The 25,813-nt window shown below is 42.0% G+C and overlaps 1 protein-coding gene across 3 annotated transcripts; it reads left to right on the forward strand.

Annotated features, from left to right (window-relative positions):
• The first annotated feature begins 2,847 nt into the window (after positions 1-2,847).
• Positions 2,848-25,384, forward strand: tmem267 (transmembrane protein 267). 3 transcript variants are annotated; one of them, XR_009651531.1, is made up of 5 exons: positions 2,848-2,940; positions 10,692-11,086; positions 18,734-19,083; positions 23,621-23,755; positions 23,955-25,384. XR_009651531.1 is itself a non-coding variant. In XM_060908346.1 (4 exons), the coding sequence occupies exons 2-3, from the start codon at positions 10,727-10,729 to the stop codon at positions 19,067-19,069; spliced, it is 696 nt and encodes a 231-aa protein (XP_060764329.1). In that variant the 5' UTR covers positions 2,848-2,940; positions 10,692-10,726; the 3' UTR covers positions 19,070-19,083; positions 23,621-25,384. The 3 variants fall into 3 exon arrangements, 2 of the variants coding, with proteins under 2 accessions (XP_060764329.1, XP_060764330.1); XM_060908346.1 differs by having other exon boundaries at positions 23,621-25,384; XM_060908347.1 differs by having other exon boundaries at positions 23,624-25,384.
• The last annotated feature ends 429 nt before the right edge of the window (positions 25,385-25,813 follow it).

The raw sequence follows: 25,813 nt of genomic DNA on the forward strand, positions 1-25,813 counted from the left end.
CCATCGCCACAGGCTTGCTCATCAGGGATAGATTGTTTATTAGGGATAAAATTAGCTCATATGTTTAAAGTCTTTATTTTTCTGTAAAGCTGCTTAGCGACAATGTGTGTTGTTAAAAGCGCTATACAAATAAACTGACTTGACTTGACTATTCTTCCAGAAGATATTCCCTCAGTTGGTGTTTTGATGATGGTTGTGGGGATTGCTGTCTAACATGCCACTCCAAAATCTCCAATAAATGTTCAGTTAGGTTGAAATCTGATGACTATGAAGGCCATAGTGTATGATTTACAATATTTTCTATCTCATCAAACCATTCATTGAGCCTTCATGAATGGGGACACTCTTATATCTAATCAGGAACAGATTTCTAACCAGTATGCAGTAACAATCGGACAATTTTGGATCAATTTAAAAGGCAAAGATTTAATGAAGTAACAATCATAAATTTCACTGATGAATTTAAAATGATGTTTAAACAGGCTAGCAAACTAGAGCGCACCCACGGTGAGAACATGCAAACTCCACACAGAAAGGCCCTTGTCGGCCACTGGGCTTGAACCCAAGACCTTCTTGTTGTGGGGCGACAGCGCTAACCACTACACTACCATGCTACCCTACTTGCATTATCCATCCATCCATTCATTATCTGTAGCTGCTTATCCTGTTCTACAGGGTTGCAGGCAAGCTGGAGCCTATCCCAGCTGACTATGGGCGAGAGGCGGGGTACACCCTGGACAAGTCGCCAGGTCATCGCAGGGCTGACACATAGACACACAACCATTCGCACTCACACCTACGGTCAATTTAGAGCCACCAATTAGCCTAACCTGCATGTTTTTGGACTGTAGAGGAAACCAGAACACCCAGAGGGAACCCACACAGACATGGGGAGAACATGCAAACTCCACACAGAAAGGCCCTCGTTGGCCGCTGGGCTCGAATCCAGTGCTAACCACTACACCACCCTACTTGTATTATCCATCCATCCATTATCTGTAGCCGCTTATCCTGCCCTACAGGGTCGCAGGCAAGCTGGAGCCTATCCCAGCTGACTATGGGCGAGAGGCAGGGTACACCCTGGACAAGTCGCCAGATCATCGCAGGGCTGACACAGAGACAAACAACCACTCACGCCTACGGTCAATTTAGAGCCACCAATTAACCTAACCTGCATGTCTTTGGACTGTGGGGGAAACTGGAGCACCCAGCGGGAACCCACACAGACATGGGTAGAACATGCAAACTCAGGGTCTCAGGCAAGCTGGAGCCTATCCCCACTGACTATGGGCAAGAGGCGGGGTACACCCTGGACAAGTCGCCAGATTATCGCAGGGCTGACACAGAGACAAACAACCATTCACACTCACATTCACACCTACGGTCAATTTAGAGCCACCAATTAACCTAACCTGCATGTCTTTGGACTGTAGGGGAAACCGGAACACCCAGAGGGAACCCATGCAGACATGGGGAGAACGTGCAAACTCCACACAGAAATGCCGTCATCAGCCGCTGGGCTCAAACCCAGAACCTTCTTGCTGTGGGGCGACAGTGCTAACCACTATGCCGCCCTACTTGTAGTAGTACTATAATACAATAATCCCTTATTGAAATACTGTGGGGAGTTTGCATGTTCTCCCCGTGTCCGCGTGGGTTTCCTCCGGGTGCTCCGGTTTCCCCCACAGTCCAAAGACATGCAGGTTAGGTTAACTGGTGACTAAATTGACCGTAGGTGTGAATGTGAGTGTGAGTGGTTGTCTGTGTCTATGTGTCAGCCCTGTGATGACCTGGCGACTTGTCCAGGGTGTACCCCGCCTTTCGCCCGTAGTCAGCTGGGATAGGCTCCAGCTTGCCTGCGACCCTGTAGAACAGGATAAAGCGGCTACAGATAATGAAATGAGATGAGATGAGATGAGATGAAATACTGTGGGGCGGCATGGTGGTGTAGTGGTTAGCGCTGTTGCCTCACAGCAAGAAGGTCCTGGGTTCGAGCCCCGTGGCCGGCGAGGGCCTTTCTGTGCGGAGTTTTCATGTTCTCTGCGTGGGTTTCCTCCGGGTGCTCCGGTTTCCCCCACCATCCAAAGACATGCAGGTTAGGTTAACTGGTGACTCTAAATTGACCGTGAGTGTGAATGGTTGTCTGTGTCTATGTGTCAGCCCTGTGATGACCTGGCGACTTGTCCAGGGTGTACCCCGCCTTTCGCCCGTAGTCAGCTGGGATAGGCTCCAGCTTGCCTGCGACCCTGTAGAACAGGATAAAGCGGCTAGAGATAATGAGATGAGAATGAGATGAAATACTGTGATTATTTTAAGTACAGCTGTAGTTGCTTATTCATTTTGTCAGGCAGCACGGGGGTGTAGTTGTTAGCATGGTCACCTCACACCAAGAAGGTTCTGGGTTTGAACCCAGTGGCTGGCAAGGGCCTTTCTGTATGGGGTCTGCATGGGTTTTCTCCGGGTGTGCCGGTTTCCCCCACAATCCAAAGATTAGGTTAATATGGGAAGGCCTTGAGTGAGGCACCTAGCTCCCAACTGCTCCCTGGGTGCTGTTAGCATGGTTGCCCACTGCCCTGGGTGTGTGTGTGTGTGTTCACTGCTTCAGATGGGTTAAATGCAGAGAGGAAATTTCACAAGTGTGTTATGAATAAAGTTGTGCTTTCTTTTTAATAATTTTTATTGATTAGGTAAAACCTCTTATTACCATCTATTTTCTTTTTGAAATACAATTTCCTGACAATGCTCAAACCCCAAACTCAACAGAAATGAATCACATACTTCCGGGTATGTTCTGACCAATCAGAGCCTTTGATTCTGACGCCCCGCCCACTCGCTTTGCCAGAGAGATGTGAGATGAATGTGTAGTTGCTGTAAACACACACAAGAAGCCAAACATCAGGAGGAAAGTCGCTGGACTGGCTAGAATGTTGTGACTCAACGGTATTTCCCCAGATTATTTATTCAGTTAATTATAAACTGCTCTGTGTATTTAAACACGGGTGATATTAAAAGAGGAGAACGCTTTCTGGAGGCTACTGTTTCTCGACGGTAGCCGGTTAGCCGCTTTGCTAACAGAAATAAAACGGCGCTTAGCAGCAATAGCACCGACCTTGTTTATACGAAAACAACTCACAGTAGCAGCGACTTGGAATTATTAAAATATAGTATTTCAGGTTTATTATTCTTTTGTTTTAAGGAATTAACGTGTATTTAAAAGGATATCTGACTGGACAGCAGGTGTTCCAGAGCTCGGTAGCGTCAAGAGCTGAATACATACTACCGTACTACACAGTATAGTAAAATAGTACGCAGGTAATAATGGACGTGTACTCTTTAGTACGGTAGTGTACAGGGGTGGGTTTCAAAAAAGCATCGTAGCTTTTCAAAAAAAGATCATCGTTAAATGGTAGAGCGAGCATCACAATCAACACTCTCTCTCTCTTCTAGTTAAAGTGCCATTCCACCATTGGATGTATTCTTTGGCATAAAATACAATATATTTTGACAACATATATAAATGGTATCACTAGATAGAGAAATCTTTTAGCTTCAGAATGATATATCAAACATAATTTTTTGACAACGACAAGTATATTAATTTTGCGACCAAAGTCACCTACCCTTTTAATTTCCGCGCGTGATGTCATCGGCAGGTTCTCCTTCTTGTGTACCACGTGACGTGGCACATATTATCAGCAATGGCGGATAGAACGCGATAAAAATAATACCAATAAATCTAACTAATATCAATAAATCTAGCTAACTGAAAGATTAACTCAATTTTTCGCAATTTTTTTGGCCCCCATATACGAGGAGAAATGACTCTCTCACTTTGGGGGTTTCCTGGTCTAAAAATAGACCGACACGTGGTACACAAGAAGGGGAACCTGACGATGACATCACGCGCGGAAATTAAAAGGGTAGGTGACTTTGGTCGCAAAATTAATATACTTGTCGTTGTCAAAAAATTATGTTTGATATATCATTTTGAAGCTAAAAGATTTCTCTGTCTAGTCATGTTGTCATAAAATATATTGTATTTTATGCCAAAGAATACATCCAATGGTGGAATGGCACTTTAAGATGCTCTTAGCGTTAAAGTGCATATTCTGGACCAAATTCGTCTTTTTTTTTTTATATGAAAGAATGCCCTTTTACACACTCATCCAGAAGGGTAATTTTCAACAAGGCCATATATCTACAGCAGAATAAAATAAAAAAAAATTTTCACGGTCCCGTTTCCATCAAATCCTGCCCTCTGATTGGCTGGCGAGCGGGTCCATATTCTACGATACAGACCCCAGTTACGGACCTCTGGTGACTTGCTCGTTCACAACAAACATAGTAGCCTTTTTTTGTCAACATTTATCTTTTTTTTAATAAGATTATCAGAAATCTTAAGTTTTTGTCAGCATTTCTCACGAGAATAGCATTAATTTTACAGCATGGATAGCGGTAACGACAGTCTTCACAGCGAAAGCGCGTTTTACTACCCTGAGGAAGAAGAAATAAAAGAAACATTTCAGGGGAAAGTTAAAAACCTGTAACTGTTGCTAATGCCGAGCAAAAACATGGCTGAATCCTGAGTGACTCAATTTTGTAAGTACGGGACTACATAGGCGGCAAAATGTAGTTTTTTTCCTGCCATGGAAGTGCACTTGTATACCGAGGAGGAAGCCATTTGCATTACAGCCGTGAACGAGGATTCATAATGGCGTCTCGCCTCGGTTTTCCCTTTTGGGTGCTCTCGTTTTCTGTTAGAATTTGGTAAAGAAAAAAATAAATATATTATTTACCAGCTTAAGGTCGGTCCGTATGGTGAAATACCGTGACCTCGGCCAGTACTTTCAAGACCTCGGTCACGGTAGTTCACAATACGGACCTCCCAGCTGGTAAATAACATGTATAGAACAAAACGCGTGACGTCACCTGCGGAAGCGCCAGCAGGCTGCGAGAGCTTGCACGGTTTCAGTACACAGCCTGTGTAGACCAAGTTTAGCAGCTAGCGATTTTGCATTGAAATATGGAATTGTCACCTGAGTGCAATGTTATTTCACCTTTGGATGAAGAATGTAATGTTGCTACACCCTCCTACGATACATCTGTTATCCATTTTAATAATTACATGATAACATTGAAGAAATTTGCAGAAAACCACCAGGTCGTTTTCTCATAAACAAACCAGCGTTGACGTGGGATTCAGGAGGCGGCGTCCCGCACGCGACGTCATGAAAATCAATGTTTGCCGGGAAATCCAAATGGCAAGTTTTTTCAGAGGCGGACCAATTCGCCTCAAATAGCTTGATTTCAACTGAATTTTTCTGGTATTGCGCAAGGTAAAAAAAAAATTGCACAAAATGCAAACTGTGACCGATATTTGACCAAAGTTTAATCTAAAATAGGAGAATTACATTGATCTTGCTCCTGAATTTACCCGTGATATGCACTCTAAGAGGCTTTTGAGAAACCCACCCCACTTTAGTAACCACTTTGCAGCGTGATTGTAGCGTTATGCTTCATTTTAAACAAATTCAGATTCAAATACAGCTTTTTGTAGCTGCTCATGAATCAGAACTAATTTACTAATTAATTAACACCCAGAAAACATGACTTTTTTTTTTTAATGACAGGTCTTGAAACTCAAAATTATTTAATATGTTGGCAAAAGGAGGTTACACCACCGTGAGCTCACAGCAAGAAGGTTCTGGGTTTGAGCCCGGCAGGGGCCTTTCTGTGTGGAGTTTGCATGTTCTCTCCGGGTGCTCCGGTTTCCCCCACAGTCCAAAGACATGCGGTTAGGTTAATATGGGACGGCCTTGGGCTGAGGTGCCCTTGAGCGAGGGACCTAACTCTCAACTGCTCCCTGGGTGCTGTTAGCATGGCTGCCCACTGCTCTGGGTATGTGTATGCGCTCATTACTGATATGTGAGTTCACTGCTTCAAATGGGTTAAATGCAGAGAGGAATTTCACAAGTGTGTGATGAATAAAGTTTTGCTTTCTTTTCTTTCTTTATACATAGTACTAAATGTAAGGGTGCCGATACTTTTGACATACTGTAAATTATGTTTTTATGATTTAAAAAAAGATCTTATTTTTATGTGCATGCTTAATAACATAAAATCTAACTGAATTTTATGCATTAGTTGGTAGAAATAAAAATGTATTTCACTGTGAAGATGCTCAGAAGAAAGACATTTACAGAAGCTTGCATGCTTGCGTAGCATGCTTTGCTTTTGGCGGCACGGTGGTGTAGTGGTTAGCACTGTCGTCTCACAGCAAGAAGGTTCTGGGTTTGAGCCCAGTTGCCGACAGGGGCCTTTCTGTGTGGAGTTTGCATGTTCTCCCTGCATCTGCGTGGGGTTCTTCCGGGTGCTCCAGTTTCTCCGACAGTCCAAAGACATGCAGGTTAGGTGGGATCAGGACGCTTCGTCCAATGCCATTTCGTCCAAAGCCTGTGTCATATGCACTATGTTATTTTATACGTGAGGCAAGATCGAGATCTAAACAAACCATAATTCATTTAAAGGAGAACCGAAGGCAAATTTTTTTTTATCAAAATTCTCTTCTCATTTTATTAAATATAGGAATGCATTTTTGATCGCTATTTTGTCACTGCTATGACAAGTTATGAGTGTTTGAAATATGCTCTGTAGTATATCAGTCCATATGTCAAAGCAATGGCCGTAAACGAGATTCGTTGAGACCTGTGCAAGACATCGTAGGACGGAAGTAAAACATACAGCGGAAATCAAAGTGACCAACATCTGCCAACGCTGTCAAAAGACGCGCGTGCACTCTTTCGAAAGCTGATGTAATCAAGCCGGAAGATTTGTGTGTTTTGATAGCGATCAGGAAAGTTTGAAAAAAGTAGGCAGTAATCGTAATTTAAACTCGTTTTTGTGCAATATTTCGTTTGGAAAACAGTTTTCAAAATGGCAGCACTGACACCTGGCTGACACTTCACGTTTCGAAGTCTCACACAAGTCTCGTGAAGATCGCGCAGATAAGCGACGCCTGCCATGGACCAAACGAACTAAATTCACCATGGCTAAAAACCGAATAGGTTGATAAGTATAATATTTAATTGCAATTAGTTGCCAGTGCGAGTCACAATATAAGGTTTCTAAAACCGAAAACGTAATTGAATAACACGTTAATTAAGAAATAAAGCAAGTTTAAAAATGATTTCAGTTCTCCTTTAAGGAAGTGCATGAAGCAAGTTTATGACTGCATCTCCTGCGATTTATATACCTAATAACCTATATAACCTCCCACTGTCAGAGAGCGGTAGGAGTGCAGAGGTAACGTTTATTAACAACTGTGAAAACACACAGGCAAACAATCCAAAACGGCAGGCAATCTCGTAAACATGAAACTAGCAAAAGGTCGGGTGAGGCACAAACAGGCTAAATTAGGCAAAGACAAAAACAGAAACTAAGAACAGGAAACAGGATCGGAAAGCCAGGGAATCTACACGGGAGAATAAGGCTTGGTAATGCGCACTGACATGGTGTAATAGTACTTCGCACCGAATGTGTTTTTTCTCAGTCTTTATATAGGCACGCTGATGCCTCTTGATCATGTGCAGGTGAGCCTCGTTAAGAGTGCGCTCTGGACTGTGCGCACGCTGACCGGACTCTCGGACATGCACTGTTAATGAGGCTCACCTGCTCATGATCAAGAGGCATCAGCGTGCCTATATAAAGACTGAGAAAATACACGTTTTCTCATATCTGGATATCATATCTCATATCTCGCACTTGCCAAGGATATCTGGCAAGTGCGAGTATAGATTTTCTCTCTAATTTGGTCTAATAAAAACGATTTCTCCCCACAAGCGGCCCCAGCCGAACACGCCCAAAGTTGACGTTCACGGATTCCCATCATTTACGGTTTCGTTTTCATTTTGCAAAAATGCGTTTTGCTTCGGTCAAATTCCATTGAGAATTCCTCGTTTTTTCAAACAAACAAACAAAGACTTGAAATATAAAATAATTGATAGTGCGTATGAAAAAGGCTTTGGAGGAAATGTCTTAACTATTGGATGAAATGGTCGTTGGATGAAATGACCTGTATATGGTTAGGCTAATTGGAGGCTCTAAATTGACCGTAGGTGTGAATGTGAGTGTGAATGGTTGTTTATCTCTGTGTCAGTCCTGCAATGACCTGGCGACTTGTCCAGGGTGTACCCCGCCTCTCACCCATAGTCAGCTGAGATAGGCTCCAGCTTGCCCGCGACCCTGTACAGGATAAGCGGTTACGGATAATGGATGGCTGGATACTTTGCTTTTTTGTTATTAAAACTAATGTAAATCCAAAAATAATCAAACTGTATAATATCCTTCTAATTACAGGTCGACTGATATTTGGGATTGATATTCCTTTACGATAAATTTAATGTTTGTAGTTGTGCAAGAATTCAATTCTTACTCACACCTTACATTAAATGAACACGATTGATTACATGAGATGATGATTAATATTATAACAGTGTCAAAAAAAAAGTACTTTGAACAAAAAGTATACTGACAAGTCATCATCTCAAGGTCTCTGTGCAAGAGTGAGTGAAATTATATGACCGTGTGCACTGTGATTTTTACCAGCTGCGTTTTTCAACTTCGACACGCACCTTTCCTCTCACTGTGGAAGCGAGTGCAGGTGCTGCATCATTACTGTATTTTTCACAAACACTGAAAATCATGTTTGATTGGATTTGCTCGATGTGTGGTCCACGTTTCTAGCAATCTAATAGCGCTTCCGGCAGGGCATAGACCTACAGGAATATTGGTTGGTTGTACTCGATGCGTCATCCATATTTCAAGCAGACCGTTAACACTGTGGGCGGGATGCTGGGCCAGAATACACAAGTGTGGGTTTGTTAATGTGGTTGCATCAGATATGTGCATACATAACAAAAAAGAAATCCTTTTATTGGCAAGGAAACAAGTTCAAATGCCGATTCCAGTAATCGGTAAAATGCTGAATATCAGCTTTTGATAATCAGTCAACCTTTGTTTATAATCAGGGATGGGAATTAAGATGTTAAATTTCATGGATGCAGACAGACGTCAAACCGAGCTCTGAATATCGAAAACAGTCTGATTTTGTGAAAAGCTGTTTTAAAAATATAAGGTGGGTTGATGTTTGTCCACTGGACAGGGATTTAAAAAGTTTCTAAAAGAGGTTGACGTATAAATCAAGAAAAATGCTTTTTAGATGTACATGACATAACATCATTGTGCAGAGTGAGCAGAACATCAACGTTCTTCAAAAATTCAGGTGATGCGCCGGTTACATAAAAAGAAGACATGCTGTAGATGCAGTTTATCCCAAAATTAAAAAAAAAAGACGAGTTACGAAAATGTAGAAGGTCTTTCATGACATTTTTATTTTTTAAATGTCTCTTCCCCGAAGGGTGCCAATAGCTCTGGAACCGACTGCACTTGATAAATTGCCAGCTGAGCGTAGTCTGTATGTGAGCCGAGATGCCAGTATTTATAAAGTTTACATAGTCTGTGATGTGGCATGCTGATGACTCCATCTCTGCAACATCATCCGTTTCTGATTCATTACACATTTACTGTATGCAGCACATCTCCGCTCACGTGTCCATCTCCGCTCACGTGTCCATCTCCTCATAGTCACATCGATTCCTGCGAGTTCAGTCGACTTAATCAGCCTCGGGTTTGTCCTTTAAAACCCCAGCTTCTGCCCAGACTGAGTATTTCCTTAGCGAATACAGCCCTGGAGGAAATGGCTGTAGGAAATAATCTCCTCCTTTGGCGTGATTCACAGGCTCTGAAGCACACAGCTGTCGAGCGTGACTCCATCAGTCGTGGGCTATTGAGTTCTTTCAGTCTGTCAGAACTCGAATGTATTTTTAGAGCACAGTGTCGCCAGCAGTGAAGTGCTCCGACTCGGCTCCATTAAGTTCTAAAGCCCTTTAGCTTGTCTGTCAATCAGAACCATGCAAAAGGATCACTGCCATTTTGATTGATACGGCGGCTTAATTCATAAGAAAAGAAAATGGAAAACGAATGACATGATTAGCGTAGTGAAAGATGAATTGATACAACAGCCGGAAGATTGTCACCATGGATCCAGAGTCTATCCTGGGAATACTGGAAACGAGACAGGAATACTTAAGTTATTCTGCTAAATCGAGTCGTACATAAGCCGATAGATGATGAGGCGCGTAGCACCGAGTCGGCTATAAGCCATATACGACAATATTGAATGGAATACCTGTTTTATTCTATCCATATTCACTGGATTTTGAGGCAGAGAGCATTTTTTATTTTTATTTTTTGCAAATTCGATCAGTAAAAACTTTACACAAAACGTCCGACAAAATCATTTCCGCTTAGAATGTAAACAAACCGGCGAAATGACAGGAGCAATTTGTGAAAAATACAATAATGATAATTCTTGAAAAAAAAATACATTCTTTTCATCATATATAATTTATTTTTTGGGGTTTTGTTTTCGAGTAATTTTTATTTCGTCCTCGGTTGGTTCAGCAACACGCTCTGCCATTTTGTTTTTCTCTACTCACGGTATATGAGCTGATATCCTAGCAGTAGAGTAGCCAATCAGAGCACGCGATTGCTCATATCCAGTGAATGTAACTAGAATAAACTAGAATTTTGAATTGGATAGCGTAAAGTTTTGTGTTTGTGTTTCTCTTTAGCAAGCGGAAGTGGTGCCTGAGCGGCGAGGCGGACGATGCGGGGTTTGCGCTCCAGGTCAGACCCCATGGCCGTGCCGTTGAACTCGGCCGTGGAGACGGAGAAGGCGCAGGCGCTGCTACAGACGTTCAGCACAGCATCTCTGCTCGCCAGCGCTGGACTCGGAGCCTTCTGCCTCTTATCCGACGCCATTCTGAACTCGCCGTTTATCCAGCAGCACACGTGGCTCAGGGCCGTGCTGGACAACGCAGTCCATGCCGTGATTGCACTCTGGTCTTGGGCCATCGTCATTGGCCTGAGGAAGAAGAGCGACTTCTATGAAGTGTTGCTGGCTGGCTTCCTCGCCTCCGCCATCGACCTGGACCACTTCTACATGGCCGGATCACTGTCACTTAACGTAAGCGTGTTAACTTTTCAGGAATGGTTAATAGTAGGAGTGGGTATTGCCAAGGACCTCACGATACGATACGCATCACGATACTTGAGTCACGATACGATACTGCGATATCAAAATTTTGCGATATTCTACATAGTTCACTGAAAAATGTAAAATGCATTATGCATCTTAAAATCCGAGTTGTATGTACATTAGGGGTGTGCAAAAATATCGATACGGCGATATATCGCGATACTTTGTCTTCCGATTCGATATCGATACTCAAAATTTGAATATCGATATTTTTTCAAATAATAAAATCATGTTTCAGACGGGTTGTAAATCCAGTACGACTTCCGCACCTCCGCTCCGCGAGGTGTTGCTGTGCCGCTACCTCACTGCAAGGCACTCTTCGTCTTCTCTTTTTTCCCCGGCAGTTGCAGTGAGGAAAAAAAAACAGGCAAGCATGGCTGTTAACATAAACCTTGAGACGCCGCCGAACTTTAAGGCGGATGTTTGGAGGCACTTTGGATTCCAAAGGAAAGGAGAAAAAAAAACAGTGAGCCGGACAAAGAGAATGCACTTTGCAAAACCTGTTTCGCTCCAATTAAATTAAGATGCTCCAATTAAGATGCCCACTGCACTTTTCAATGTTTCAGACAGTGTGTTGTTCCTGCAAAATAAGCACAAGTTAAATGTTCTCAGGTATATGTTCTCAAGTTTACAAAGAACAAATTGATATTAGTGTTAGCACTGAAATGTATGTGCAGTCTGCAGTGCAAGTTTTAAGTTTTCATAAAACAATTTGATTCTGATTGTTAAGCAGCACTGATGTGTCCATGCTTACAGAAAAGTTGAGAATACTAGCACAGAAATGGGAATTTTCTGTATATTGTAGTGAAGCAACTCTTGGTTTTGCCAGCAGTGGAATAGAGACAAATATATGTCTGGCAAGAGTGTGTAGTTATGTATGTGAAATGTAATTTTACAGTGGTCAATAAATTCTGATTTTCTTCAGTGACACAGATATTGTGATGTGGTTGAAATTTCTTGCAATATATCGATTATCACAGAATCGCTGTACCGTGATAATATCGTTATCGTGGGCAAAATATCGCCATAGTATCGTATCGTGAGGTATCTGGTGATACCCAGCCCTAATGTACATCGGATGATGGTGATAATTCATGGCACAAACTGAGTCAAAACAATGTAATTCAAATTATCCATGCCATTTTATTGTAACTATACAAGCGCAAGTTACAACATATTTGCAGGAACAACACACTGTCTGAAACACATTGAAAAGTGCAGTGGGCATCTTAGTCTCCCTGAGCACAATTATGAAACAAAGTGCAGTGTGGGTCAGTGTCCACACACTGAATTGAACCCTCAGTGAATCACGTTTCTTCTGAACTTAGAGTAAATACTCAAAATAAAATGCAGTGTCTCGCACACGCTAAAATTGAAAATGCAAAATAAAGTGCAGCTTCTTGCCTTTGGTCTTAAATGACAAAATTAAGTTCACAGTTACAGTAAGTCACACATCACTGAAGTAGACGGGAGGACTTTGGCGCTGTCCAGTGTAGTTTGCTTCGGGTCGGGTTTCGGTGGGTCCGGCTGAGCTAATATGTCGGGGCGGTGTCGTGCTAAGTAAGTTCGCAAGTTTGTTGTGTTACCTGAATATCTAATTGGAGCGAAATAGGTTTTGCAAAGTGCGTACTCTTTGTCCAGCTCACTGTTTTTTTTTTTTTTTTTCCTTTCCTTTGGAATCCAAAGTACCTCCAAACATCTGCCTTAAAGTTCGGTGGCGTCTCTAGGTTTACGTTAACAGCCATGCTTGCTTGCTTTATTTTTTCCTCACTGCAACTGCCGGGGAAAAAAGAGAAGACGAAGAGTGCCTTGCAGTGAGGTAGCGGCACAGCGACACCTCACGGAGCAGAGGTGCGGAAGTCGGACTGGATTTACAACCCGTCTGAAACATGATTTATTATTTGAAAAAATATCGATATTCAAATTTTGAGTATCGATATTGAATCGGAAGGCAAAGTATCGCGATATATCGCCGTATCGATATTTTTGCCCACCCCTAGTTAATAGGTTTTATTCTATCCACATTCACTGGATCTAAGCAATCGTGCACTCTGATTAGCTACTCTACTACTAGGATATCAGCTTGTATACCGTGAGTAGAGAAAAACAAAATGGCAGAGCGTTTTGCTGAAACAACCAAGGATGAAATAGAAACTCGGGGGGGAAAAAAAGCAACAAAATATGTAATAAATGTTTGGTAAGAACGTATCTTTTTATTTTCCAAGAATTATTATTATTATCGCATTTTTCACAAATTGCTCCTGTCATTTCGCCGGTTTGTTTACATTCTAAGCGGAAATTATTTTGTTGGACATTTTGTATAAAGTTTTTACTTATAGAATTTGCAAAAAAAAAAAAAGCTCTGTTTCTCAAAATCCAGTGACTGTGGATAGAATAAAACAGCTATTCCACTCAATCTTGCCGTATATTGCTTATAACCACCTCGGTGCTACGCGCCTCATTGGCTGTCAGCTCATGTACGACTCGATTTCATGGAATAACTGTTAAATGTCAAGTACTTACGTGGTTGTGTAAACTGCAAGCACAGTTTAAGGATGTGTGTGTGCTTATGTGCAAGTTCCGTTGGGGGGGAACAACTGATGATAAGCTTATAAGTCGTATATTGCAGTGTTAAAGACTTGGCGTAGTGTATAATAACATTTCTTGACGTTATTAGTAAACCATGCGTTAAAGGGGAACTGAAGTCATTTTTAAACTTGCTTTATTTCTTAATTAACATGTTATTCAATTACGTCTTCGGTTTTATTAACCTTATATCGTGACTCATATTGGCATATTATATTACACTTTTCGGTTTTTAGCCATGTTGAAAGTAGTTCGTTCGGTCCACGGCAGGCGTCGCTTATCCACGCGATCTTCACGAGACTTGTGCGAGACTTCAAATGTGAAGTGTCAGCGCCGCCATTTTGAAAACCGTTTACACAGCGGCCATATCATTCCAATTTAGATTAATTTCGAGATTTGCCAGCTTCATCAGTGATGGAGATTATTCCAACGTGGAATAGAGAAGAGTTGGAAAGACGACAGGATAAGGACGAGTCTGTCGCGCTGGTATTTACGTCATTACTGTCGCACAATTAAAACGTGCCAGATCAGGCGGCTGGCGGGTTTTCAAAATAATAAATACATGCATGTATTTTTGTGAGAAATACATATTATACTGAGCGCATTTCTTGCATAATCCTCACTAAGGTTTCGGACAGCACAAAATGGCGTCCACACTATATAGTGAGTAAGGAGCAATTTCGGAGAAAGGGCTTGATTACGTCAGCATTCGAAAGAGGGCGCATGCGTCTTTTGATAACTTTGACAGATGTTGGTGACTTTGATTTCCGCTGTACGTTTTACTTCCGTCCTACGATGTCTCGCACAGGTCTCAGCGAATCTCGTTTCCGGCCATGGCTTTGACGTATGGACTGATATATTACAGAGCATATTTCAAACACTCATAATGTGCTATAGCAGTGACAAAATAGCGATCAAGAAGGCATTCGTATATTTAATAAAATGAGAGAAATAGAATTTTGATGAGGCGGCACGGTGGTGTAGTGGTTAGCGCTGTCGCCTCACAGCAAGAAGGTCTGGGTTCGAGCCCCGTGGCCGACGAGGGCCTTTCTGTGTGCAGTTTGCATGTTCTCCCCGTGTCCGCGTGGGTTTCCTCCGGGTGCTCCGGTTTCCCCCACAGTCCAAAGACATGCAGGTTAGGTTAACTGGTGACTCTAAATTGACTGTAGGTGTGAATGTGAGTGTGAATGGTTGTCTGTGTCTATGTGTCAGCCCTGTGATGACCTGGCGACTTGTCCAGGGTGTACCCCGCTTTTCGCCCGTAGTCAGCTGGGATAGGCTCCAGCTTGCCTGCGACCCTGTAGAACAGGATAAAGCGGCTACAGATAATGAGATGAGAATTTTGATGATAAAAAAAATTGCCTTGAGTTCTCCTTTAATATGATTGATTCAACTTAAAACCAGCAAAATGTCCTAGAATTACATTAACGGATATAATGTAATAAGCAAGCTTTAGTCTGCTTTTGCATCCCGTGGTAAGTGACTGTTATTATGATCAGGTTTTATATATACGCTGTGAATGTAAATGAATTTGGCTGAAGGTTGTGCGGGGGACGCAGCATGAGTCTGCTTTGTGGACAGAGTGCTTATTCATTTTTAAATTAGCATGCTGTCGCATCGGCTAGCCACTTCCCTGTTCAAACCAAAGAGGTGACACATTAACCAGCACTTCAATTTTCTTGAAAAATGGAAAATGTGTTTGTAGTAGAATATAATGAATGTACTGTCATATTCACTTTCGAGGAGCTGCAAGTTTTTCAGTTAACAGAAGGAAGGTTTTTGAGGTCCATAACCACATTGGGTTCCACTCCTCTCAGCCAGGAACGTGAATCCAAGGCTGCGGATTCATGGGCACTGAAACTGGACAGATGACAGATTTTCGCAGTCTGTAGTCAGGCTGAGCAGGACCTAGTGTAGCCTCAGACTCATGTTTTTGGCTGACAGGAGTGGAATGGGATGTGATGTGATGTAATTTTCTGCTGTCACAGCCACTGCATTGTTTTAACAAGGTTTGACATGTTTTGCATTCCGAGATGCTTTTCTGCCCAGCCTGGTTGTAAAGAATGGCTATTTGAGTTGACAATGCTTCGTTTGCAATAGACGTCACTTCCGGTGGTGATCCGGCTCATTATGTATTCAGATTTCCAGCTGACGGGCAGGAATCGTATTTGTTTACAGTCGCTTTGCAGTAGTCTTCTTGCGTTTCGCCTCTAAACATGCCCGATTGTTGCTCTGTATTTGGATGATCAAATCGAGAAAAAGACCAAAAGAAATCATGCACAAGGGTGAAAGGGCGAAAAATATCTCAAGGATGCCGTGAAAAATGACTCGCAAACCGTGTTCGAAAAGAATCGAGAGTCCACATTCTCGTGTTTGCAGCGACCATGTTGTTCTAATGTGAAATGAATTTTCTTACGTTTTGGATGTCGTAAAACAAACCGGTGATGAAACTAGTTTGTCAGCCGGCCTCGACTGAAACTCGATTGTTTACGTATTCGTTCAGTTTACCCAGTGATGTCAATTCATAAGTCTGAGGGACATTTGAAATGTCATGAAATAAAATGTAAGTTATCGTTGCAAAAATGCCGACAGCAGCTCCGACTTGAATCACATACTACACTTTGGCTCACGCTACTTACCCTCGCAAAAGTAAGACCATTATAGTCCTTTTAGAAGTCTTATTCCAGTGTCATGAACCCAGCCACAAACTAAAAAGTTCTAGGCTTCAAGACATTTGAAAGTTTCCATTTGATTCTTCGTGTAAAACAATGTTTGGACGACCAGATAATTGGAGTTATTCTGTCCACAGTCACTGGATATGAGCGATCGCACGCTCTGATTGGTTACTGTACGACTAGGATATCAGCTCATATACTGTGAGTCGGGAAAAACAAAATGGCAGAGTGTTTTGCTGAACCATCCGAGGATGAAATAAAAACTCTACTTGAAAACAAAACCCCAAAAATTGTCATCAAGTACTTAAAAGAAACAGAAATAGCTAAAAGAATAGGTTTTTTTTTTCCCTCCACAATATCGCCTGTTCCACACTCCAGCCCAGTCGGTGGCGGTAACGCACCTTTTAAGTTGCCAAAAATCGCCAAAAAGCCCTAAAGAAGAAGCCCCGCCCCCCCGGAAAAAAGCAACAAAATATGGAAGAAAAGTATTTGATGGTAAGAGTACATGGTTTTTTTTTTTCTTTTTTTTTTTTTAAAAGAATTATCATTATCGCATTTTTCACAAATTGCTCCTGTCATTCCACCGGTGTGTTTACATTCTAAGCGGAAACAATTTTGTTGGACGTTTTGTATAAAGTTTTTCTTTATCGAATTCGCTAAAAATACTCAGTTTCTCGAAATCCATTGAATGTGGATAGAATAAAACCGTTATTCCACTCGATCTCGTCGTACATGGCTTATAGTCAACTTGCCGCGCATGTGCGACTCGATTTCGTGGAATAACTGTTACATGTCCGGAAACTGCATGATTGGAAAGTTGTTGAAATCACTTGAAAAGTCCGTCTTTTTTTTTAGCCTAGTAAACTAGACCCACCCGCCTAGCGGCCAAAAATATTTTTGCCTACGAGTGGGTCTAGCCTCGCACCATATCAACAAAACACCCCGGGCATCAGATCGTGCCCGCCAATCACAACGCAAGGTTTTTGTTTGGATTCTTTGGGCGGGCTTTTGCAGGAGTGACGACAAGGCTGCGCGACGCTGGAGAAAGCGCAGCAGGAAAGATGGCTACGGCTAGTGAACAGCGCTAGTTTGACTCCGCTTTGGAATTGGTTTTAGAAGAATTAGACTTGGAGTTTTCGTTGAAACATGAGCAGGAAGAGGCTCTCCGCTCATTCCTTTTCAAGAAGGACGTTTTCACTGTTTTGCCAACCGGCTATGGCAAAAGTCTGATCTACCAGCTGGCTCCGCTCGTAGCCAAAAGGATGGGGCTAGTTTGTGCAGTACGAAGAATTAATAATTAAACAGCTTTGAAACATTACTTTTTGATTGTTTCTTATTTTCCCGTTATTTTAAATTTAAGGGAAATTATTTCACCAAACACCACTAAATAAAAACTCTCAAAAACAGTTTAAGCAAACCCTTGAAAAACACTTGGGGAAAAAAAAAAAAAGTGTATGTTAAGTATGTGGTACAGACTCCAAACTTGTAGTCATTATCTCCAAACTTCTTAATATCTAGAACCTGTTTATTAATTAATACGCATTTTGAAAAATTATTTATTTCAAGGTCTCCCCCACTACTTTCTGTCACTCTGACTACGTCACAGTCACTGTTGCGCTGATTGGTCAGAGCGTTGGCCTATACACACAGAGACAGTTTGAAAGACAGCGGGTTGCTCCTCCCACACCCTTCGGAAATGTCTACGAGCGAGGCCAGACTAAATATTCACATTTAGTCTGGCTTGCCAGGCTATCTTTTTTTTTTTTTTTAAGCTGTAGGGGTCCAATCGATCGCATCTATATATATATATATATATATATATATATATATATATATATATATATATATATATTTATTTTTTTTTTTTTTTTTTTTTTTTTTTTTTTCTTGATATCTCGATTTTGCTTTTGGTTCTAGTCCGTTAACATAGTCAGATGTAGAATGTTTTCCACGAGATGATGATGGATGCGTACTTGGCTTGGACGCTATATTTGATTGTTGCCCGTCACTTGGAAACCGGAAGTGGACCAGGAGGAGGCAAAAAGTCACGTGATTGCAAACAAAGAATTGCATGAATCAGCAGGTGTACAGGTATTCCTGTTTCTACAAATGCCCATTTTGAACATTGCTGAGTCTGATTTTCAGTGAACTGAACCCACCTCAATGCTGTGAGAGAGATATTTGCAGAGGAACGAGGCTCTGTAATGAAACGACCTGCTTGGTGACCTGCCCCAGGGTTTATGATTTATAGAGTCACTCGGCTCTCTCAGACTCATACTGTTTGTCTTTTCTTTTCCGTGTGTGTGTGTGTTAGGCGGCTCTGAACCTGCACCGGCGTCCTCCGTTGCACTGCTCCACGCTGGTCCCGGTGCTCTGCTTCTCACTGCGCCTGCTCATGTGGGCGTGCAGGCTGAAGGACTCGTGGTGTTCGCTGCCCTGGCTGCTCTTTATCTCTCTGGCATCACACCACATACGGGACGGAGTGCGCCACGGCTTGTGGCTCTGGCCCTTCGCCAACACACCACCAATCTCCTACTGGCTGTACGTCACCATCACGGCCACCCTCCCCCACCTCTGCTCCGTGCTCATGTACCTGACCGGCACCAGAGACATGATCTCTTCAAAGCACGGCGTAGCCATCGACGTCTGATCCGACAGCTAAACGTAAGCGATGTGCTGTAAAGAAGAATTGCTGTTCTTCAATCCTCTCCAAGGAAGTTTTTGCACTGCAAGTTGTGTGACCTGAACTTCTGGAGTTCAGCAGCACCTCACGCACAACTGCAAGCCCTTCGTTTCCCTTTATGTAATTTAACCAGCTCATCAGGGGTCACTTTGCTATCAGGGTTTACTGACTGCTCGAATTGGAACTGAATATTTCAACTATTTATAATCACGAAAGAGATAAGAGCTCTTTTTGAAGGAATCTTCGCCATACCAAGCCCACTTGTCTGTGATCTCATCGTCATCATATATTTTTTTTTTCCTTGCTTTGTTTTTTCAACTAATCCATTTTCAAGTAAATGATGATAATTTGCTAGATGATGCTCGTTAGACCAAACTTGAAATCTACACAGTTTCCATACTCAACCAGATTGCATTGTGCTAAAGCCGTAAGCTTCATCATTTATCAGCATTAACCTTTAACAGAGCTCAAGCAAAAAAAAAAAACATCTTGGATGTTTGACTAGATCTGAGGTACAGGCAAAGTTTTGAGCCGTAAGGTTCCTTTAAACGCTGTCCCAGGTCCACGGACGTCCAAAGATGCTCAAGTAGCCGTTAAGAGAGCACAGATTCTGCGATCAATGATCAGAACCTGCAGCCAGCCTTGTATATCATGACAACCATGCGAAAGAATTCCGATAATTAAACGCCGTCACCGTGAGAGCCAAAATTACCCATGTTTACAACATGTGAAGAAATCCATGCTTTGTGTCGTAACAGTGTGGAAAGCTTGAGTAAGAAGAGTTGCTTTAGGTGAAGGTGAATCTGAGATAGAAGAGAAGTATGAATTACTTGTCAGGATTAGATACAGTGCAGTCTGACAGTACATGTGTTCCTGTTACAGGGCGGCACGGTGGTGTAGTGGTTAGCACTGTCGCCTCACAGCAAGAAGGTTCTGGGTTCGAGCGCAGTGGCCGACGGGGGTTTTTCTGTGTGGAGTTTGCGTGTTCTCCCCGTGTCTGGGTGCTCCGGTTTCCCCCACAGTCCAAAGACATGCGGTTAGGCTAATGTGGAGTGGCCTTAGGCTGAGGTGCCCTTGAGTGAGGCACCTAACCCCCAACTGCTCCCCGGGCACTGTAGAACGGCTGCCCACTGCTCTGGGTGTGTGTTCACTGCTTCAGATGGGTTAAATGCAGAGGACGAATTTCACGGTGCTTGAGGTTGCGTGTGACAAATTAAGGCTTCTTCTGATCATGTATAGGAATATCGTGGCTGCTTCAAAATACAACCACGACTTGTTGGACTTGTGAGAGGATGCTGCTTAGGTTGGCAGTATTTTGCGGTTGTTGTATAGACACTCATGCTGGATTTCTAACTTTTACGACTAGAGAGCCAAAATCCCTCCTCCTTTCACACATGGAGGCCATTTGACCAACGACCATCCAGTACGTCAACAAACATATGATAGTTTTGGGTTTTTTTTTTTTGCTTTTTAAATCCATTGATTTGTTTTGAAATCCGGCAGCACGGTACAGTGTAATGGTTCACACTTTTGCCTCACAGCAAGAAGGTTCCGGGTTCGAACCTCACGGCCAACGGGGGCCTTTCTGTGTGGAGTTTGCATGTTCTCTCCGTGGGTTTCCTCTGGGTACTCCGGTTTCCCCCCACAGTCCAAAGACATGCATTTTCAGTAAAATACCCAGCCACTGGGGTTGCACAAGCCAGTGCGGACTTACTGTAGTGTCAGTCCCAAGCCTGGATAGATTGGGGAAGGTTGCGTTAGGAACGGTATCCGGTGTAAAAAAACAAAAACCCAACCTATTCTAAATCAAAGATGTGGAACAGATTTGCTGTGGCGACCCCTAATGGGAGCAACCGAAAGAAGTATTGGTGTTGACTGACTCTCATGCTGGATTTCTAGCTTTTATTACCAGAGAGCCAAAATCCCTTTTCCTTTCACCATTTGACCAACAACCATCTGATACGTCAACAAACGTATGATGAGTTTCCGATTAGCTGCTATTATCTGCTGTGAGTTGTTTTGTGTGTGCGTTTTATTATTTTTTTTAATCCATTGATTTGTTTCGAAATCCACTTGTGCTCTTACTGTCTGTTTAAAAAAATTTTTTTTTTTTATGAAGATTCTGAAGCTTGTGGCCAGAAAAGTGTTCAGTGTACATTGTGGGCGGAGCCGAAACACACAGCCATGTTTACATAAATATTATTTAAAAAAAAAAATCCTAAACCATGACGAAAACTAGTGAAATTTGATGTGAAAGTTAAAATGGGGACATGACTATTGGACAGCAGGCCAATTTTTTCCCCCACATGTGCTCGAAAAACAGCTGTTTAGCATAATGACCAATATTTTGTTTTAAATTCAGTGTGCTTTGGCCTGAAGCCAAAATAATTTCTATCCAATTACAGTGGTGCTTGAAAGTTTGTGAACCCTTTAGAATTTTCTATATTTCTGCATAAATATGACCTAAAACAACATCAGATTTTCACACAAGTCCTATAAGTAGATAAAGAGAACCCAGTTAAACAAATGAGACAAAAATATTATACTTGGTCATTTATTTATTGAGGAAAATGATCCAATATTACATATCTGTGAGTGGCAAAAGTATGTGAACCTCTAGGATTAGCAGTTAATTTGAAGGTGAAATTAGAGTCAGGTGTTTTCAATCAATGGGATGATAATCAGGTGTGAGTGGGCACCCTGTTTTATTTAAAGAACAGGGATCTATCAAAGTCTGATCTTCACAACACATGTTTGTGGAAGTGTATCATGGCACGAACAAAGGAGATTTCTGAGGACCTTAGAAAAAGCGTTGTTGATGCTCATCAGGCTGGAAAAGCTTACAAAACCATCTCTAAAGAGTTTGGACTCCACCAATCCACAGTCAGACAGATTGTGTACAAATGGAGGAAAGTCAAGACCATTGTTACCCTCCCCAAGAGTGGTGGACCAACAAAGATCACTCCAAGAGCAAGGCGTGTAACAGTCGGCAAGGTCACAAAGGACCCCAGGGTAACTTCTAAGCAACTGAAGGCCTCTCTCACATTGGCTAATGTTAATGTTCATGAGTCCACCATCAGAAGAACACTGAACAACCATGGTGTGCATGGCAGGGTTGCAAGGAGAAAGCCACTGCTCTCCAAAAAGAACATTGCTGCTCGTCTGCAGTTTGCTAAAGATCACGTGGACAAGCCAGAAGGCTATTGGAAAAATGCTTTGTGGACGGATGAGACCAAAATAGAACTTTTTGGTTTAAATGAGAAGCGTTATGTTTGGAGAAAGGAAAACACTGCATTCCAGTATAAGAACCTTATCCCATCTGTGAAACATGGTGGTGGTAGTATCATGGTTTGGGCCTGTTTTGCTGCATCTGGGCCAGGACGGCTTGCCATCATTGATGGAACAATGAATTCTGAATTATACCAGTGAATTCTAAAGGAAAATGTCAGGACATCTGTCCATGAACTGAATCTCAAGAGAAGGTGGGTCATGCAGCAAGACAACGACCCTAAGCACACAAGTCATTCTACCAAAGAATGGTTAAAAAAAGAATAAAGTTAATGTTTTGGAATGGCCAAGTCAAAGTCCTGACCTTAATCCAATGGAAATGTTGTGGAAGGACCTGATGCAAGCAGTTGATGTGAGGAAACCCACCAGCATCCCAGAGTTGAAGCTGTTCTGTACGGAGGAATGGGCTAAAATTCCTCCAAGCCGGTGTGCAGGACTGATCAACAGTTACCAGAAACATTTAGTTGCAGTTATTGCTGCGCAAGGGGGTCACACCGGATACTGAAAGCAAAGGTTCACATACTTTTGTCACTCACAGATATGTAATATTGGATCATTTTCCTCAATAAATAAATGGCCAAGTATAATATTTTTGTCTCATTTGTTTAACTGGGTTCTCTTTATCTACTTTTAGGACTTGTGTGAAAATCTGATGTTGTTTTAGGTCATATTTATTCAGAAATATAGAAAATTCTAAAGGGTTCACAAACTTTCAAGCAGCACTGTATTTCCAGACCGCATTGTTTCATCTTTGTGACTCTTGAACCTGAAACTGGTTCTGCGGATTATAAGTTGCAAATACAGCTGTTTATACCATTTACAAACCAGCATCATGTCATGATCTTCAAATCCCTTATCAGTAATAGTGTTTAGTAGTTTGTTAAAATTCATATTTAAGGTGTAATTTGAGACGAACCAGCAAAGAAGGGAGTGACCAACAGGCAGAGGAAAAACAAATGAATAACTCAGGAGTGAGTTTTTTTTTTTTTTTAAATGTCTCTAGGACATTCACTATTACTGTAAATAACAACTAGCTAGTGTGTCTACATTTAATTTAGAGGAAAAGAAATGAAAACGAACATCCTCAAAGAGACTTTGATGAACTCCTTGTCCCTCTACAAAATGTCTGATTCATACTAGAGTTTATGTTACACTGGTTTCTTGTTCTCTTTGTTTCTATTCACTGAATTCCTTCGCTGTCAACCATGTGAAAATGATCTCTGTTCTCAGCAGTGTAGATTCTGCTGGGTAAAAACAGGGCTGGACATTTCTGCCTCGTCATCTCATCGCAGAACCCAGGAGTCAAGACTTAAAGCGATTTATTTCCCTTGGATATGGACAGAAATACATGAATTAAAGGGATCAGTAAGTTTATATTTTGCCCAGTAGGGGGCATCAGTGCACTACAAATAGTTTTTACGTTCGCGTACTGTTAAATTGCCACTGTGTAGAACTGTACAGATGGTTTCATTTTGCACTTATGAATCATGTTGATGTCTCTTGGTTATTTGTTTGTTAATATCCTGTCATAATTTATTATTGATGAAGAACATGTGCTCTGCAGGAATAATCTCGAACCTGAGCCCTGAGCTGATCGCAGGACTTGCATGACTCCAGGCCATCATGGCAGGTGAACAGGGAATCATGTGCACTTTTTTTTTTTCTTCCTTTGGTGAACACTGTGTGCTAGTTTTTTTTTTTTTTTTTCCAGAATTAAATTTGAGGAACATTCCAGTCGGTGTCACGGTAAAACACTCGTTAGCTACAGTATCGCAAGGAAGCCACTACACTTCTAACAAGCAAGCAGTCAGTTTGACCTTTCTTTAACCCAGAGTCTACAGGAAATGGGAATTTGTGTACTGTGGACGTCGTCCCAGCACAATAAAAACTATGTGTTTATGCAGGAAGAGTGACACTGCCAATATTTCATGAGGTTAGATATGTATCAGTGTGTTTTAAATAGCTTTTATTTACCTAGTTTGGTCAAATAGCAGCACTGTTTATCTTTGCGAGTTGTTTGTAAGCTAAATTGATTGTTAGCTCATGGGTAAACTTTTCCTCCCACTGATCCCGCCTGGCTCCAGTATATTGTGAGCATAGCGTCTAAGGTATTTCCTTGTCAGCTGAAACACGTCCTCTCGGCTTCACTCCAACTCTGTCTGAGGAAGGAAGACACGTAGGGATTTGTTTGCTACTTTTTTGGATGTCATTGGATCATCAGTCTCGAATGAGAGAGCCTTAATTCAGATGTGAGACGGCTCAACATAGGAAGGATACAATTATTTATTGACGGGAATGTCTTCAGGTTGTGTTAAGGGTCATAATCAAGGATCACCAAGTAAGGAATAAAATGTGCCTGGGCATGCTGTTTATTGGAAACTTGATCAGCAATGAAGTTGGCTTTGTTCTTACACCACAGCGATTTGCCATCTCGAGCGATTTTGTATTTATAGTTAGTTAATGCAGTGATGGTTTCTGTATGTTACAGAGAAACAGTGAAGCACAAAGTCCTTTTTGAAAAGTCAAATTATAGCTTTTCTTCTGATGCATACAGTGGTGCTTGGAAGTTTGTGAACCCTTTTAGAACTTTCTGTATGTTTCTGCACAAATATGACCCAAAACAATATCAGGTTTTCACACAAGTCCTAAAAAGTAGATAACGAGCGTCTGATTAAACAAATGGGACAAAAATATAATAGTCCATTTATTTATGAAGGAAAATGATCCAGTGTTGCATGTCAGTGAGTGGCAAAAGAATGTGAACATCTACGGTGTTTCCTCTAAGTTTGCTGGTTGTGGGGGGGAGGGACGTTGGGACGAGGATGGTCACCTGCAGGACCCCTCCCTGCAGCTCCTATTATAGAGCATTTGGGCCTGAACAGTTAAAGGGGTCATATTTAAGTCTTATTTTGGAACAATTTTTACAATAGAACTGCACTCCTGTTTTGTTTAGGGTTTTTTTTGGACCTTAAAATGTGTGTGTGTGTGTGGGGGGAGGTGGGGTCCCAATATAATGGTACGGGAAACACCGACTTAAGATTAGCTGTTAATTTGAAGGTGAAATTAGTCCAGCGTTTTCAGTCAATGTGGCGACGATCAGATGCGAGTGGAGGCCTTGTTTTATTTTCAGAACAGAGATCCATCAATCAAAGTCTGATCTTCACAACACATGGCTGTGGAAGTGCATCATTCCACGAACAAGGGAATTCCTAAGGACCTTGGAAAACCTAAAGAGTTTGGACTCCACCAGTCCACAGTCAGACAGATGGAGGAAATTCAGGTTCACTGTTGTTCACTTCTGAGGAGGATAAGCAACAAAGATTACTCCAAGAACAAGGCATGTAGTAGTCCATGAGGTCACAAAGGAACCCAGGCTAACTTGTAAGCAACTGAAGGCCTCTCTCACATTGGAAATGTTCATGT

Source organism: Neoarius graeffei, chromosome 25 (genome assembly GCF_027579695.1).
Source record: "Neoarius graeffei isolate fNeoGra1 chromosome 25, fNeoGra1.pri, whole genome shotgun sequence".
Classification (NCBI taxonomy): Eukaryota; Metazoa; Chordata; class Actinopteri; order Siluriformes; family Ariidae; genus Neoarius; species Neoarius graeffei.

What these genes read in the sequence shown, in the direction of transcription:
- tmem267 (XM_060908346.1), top strand. Translation starts at nt 10,727, where the DNA reads ATGCGGGGTTTGCGCTCCAGGTCAGACCCCATGGCCGTGCCGTTGAAC. An exon ending in CCGGATCACTGTCACTTAAC is followed by an intron (nt 11,087 to 18,733) that starts GTAAGCGTGTTA and finishes TGTGTGTGTTAG; the next exon opens with GCGGCTCTGAACCTGCACCG.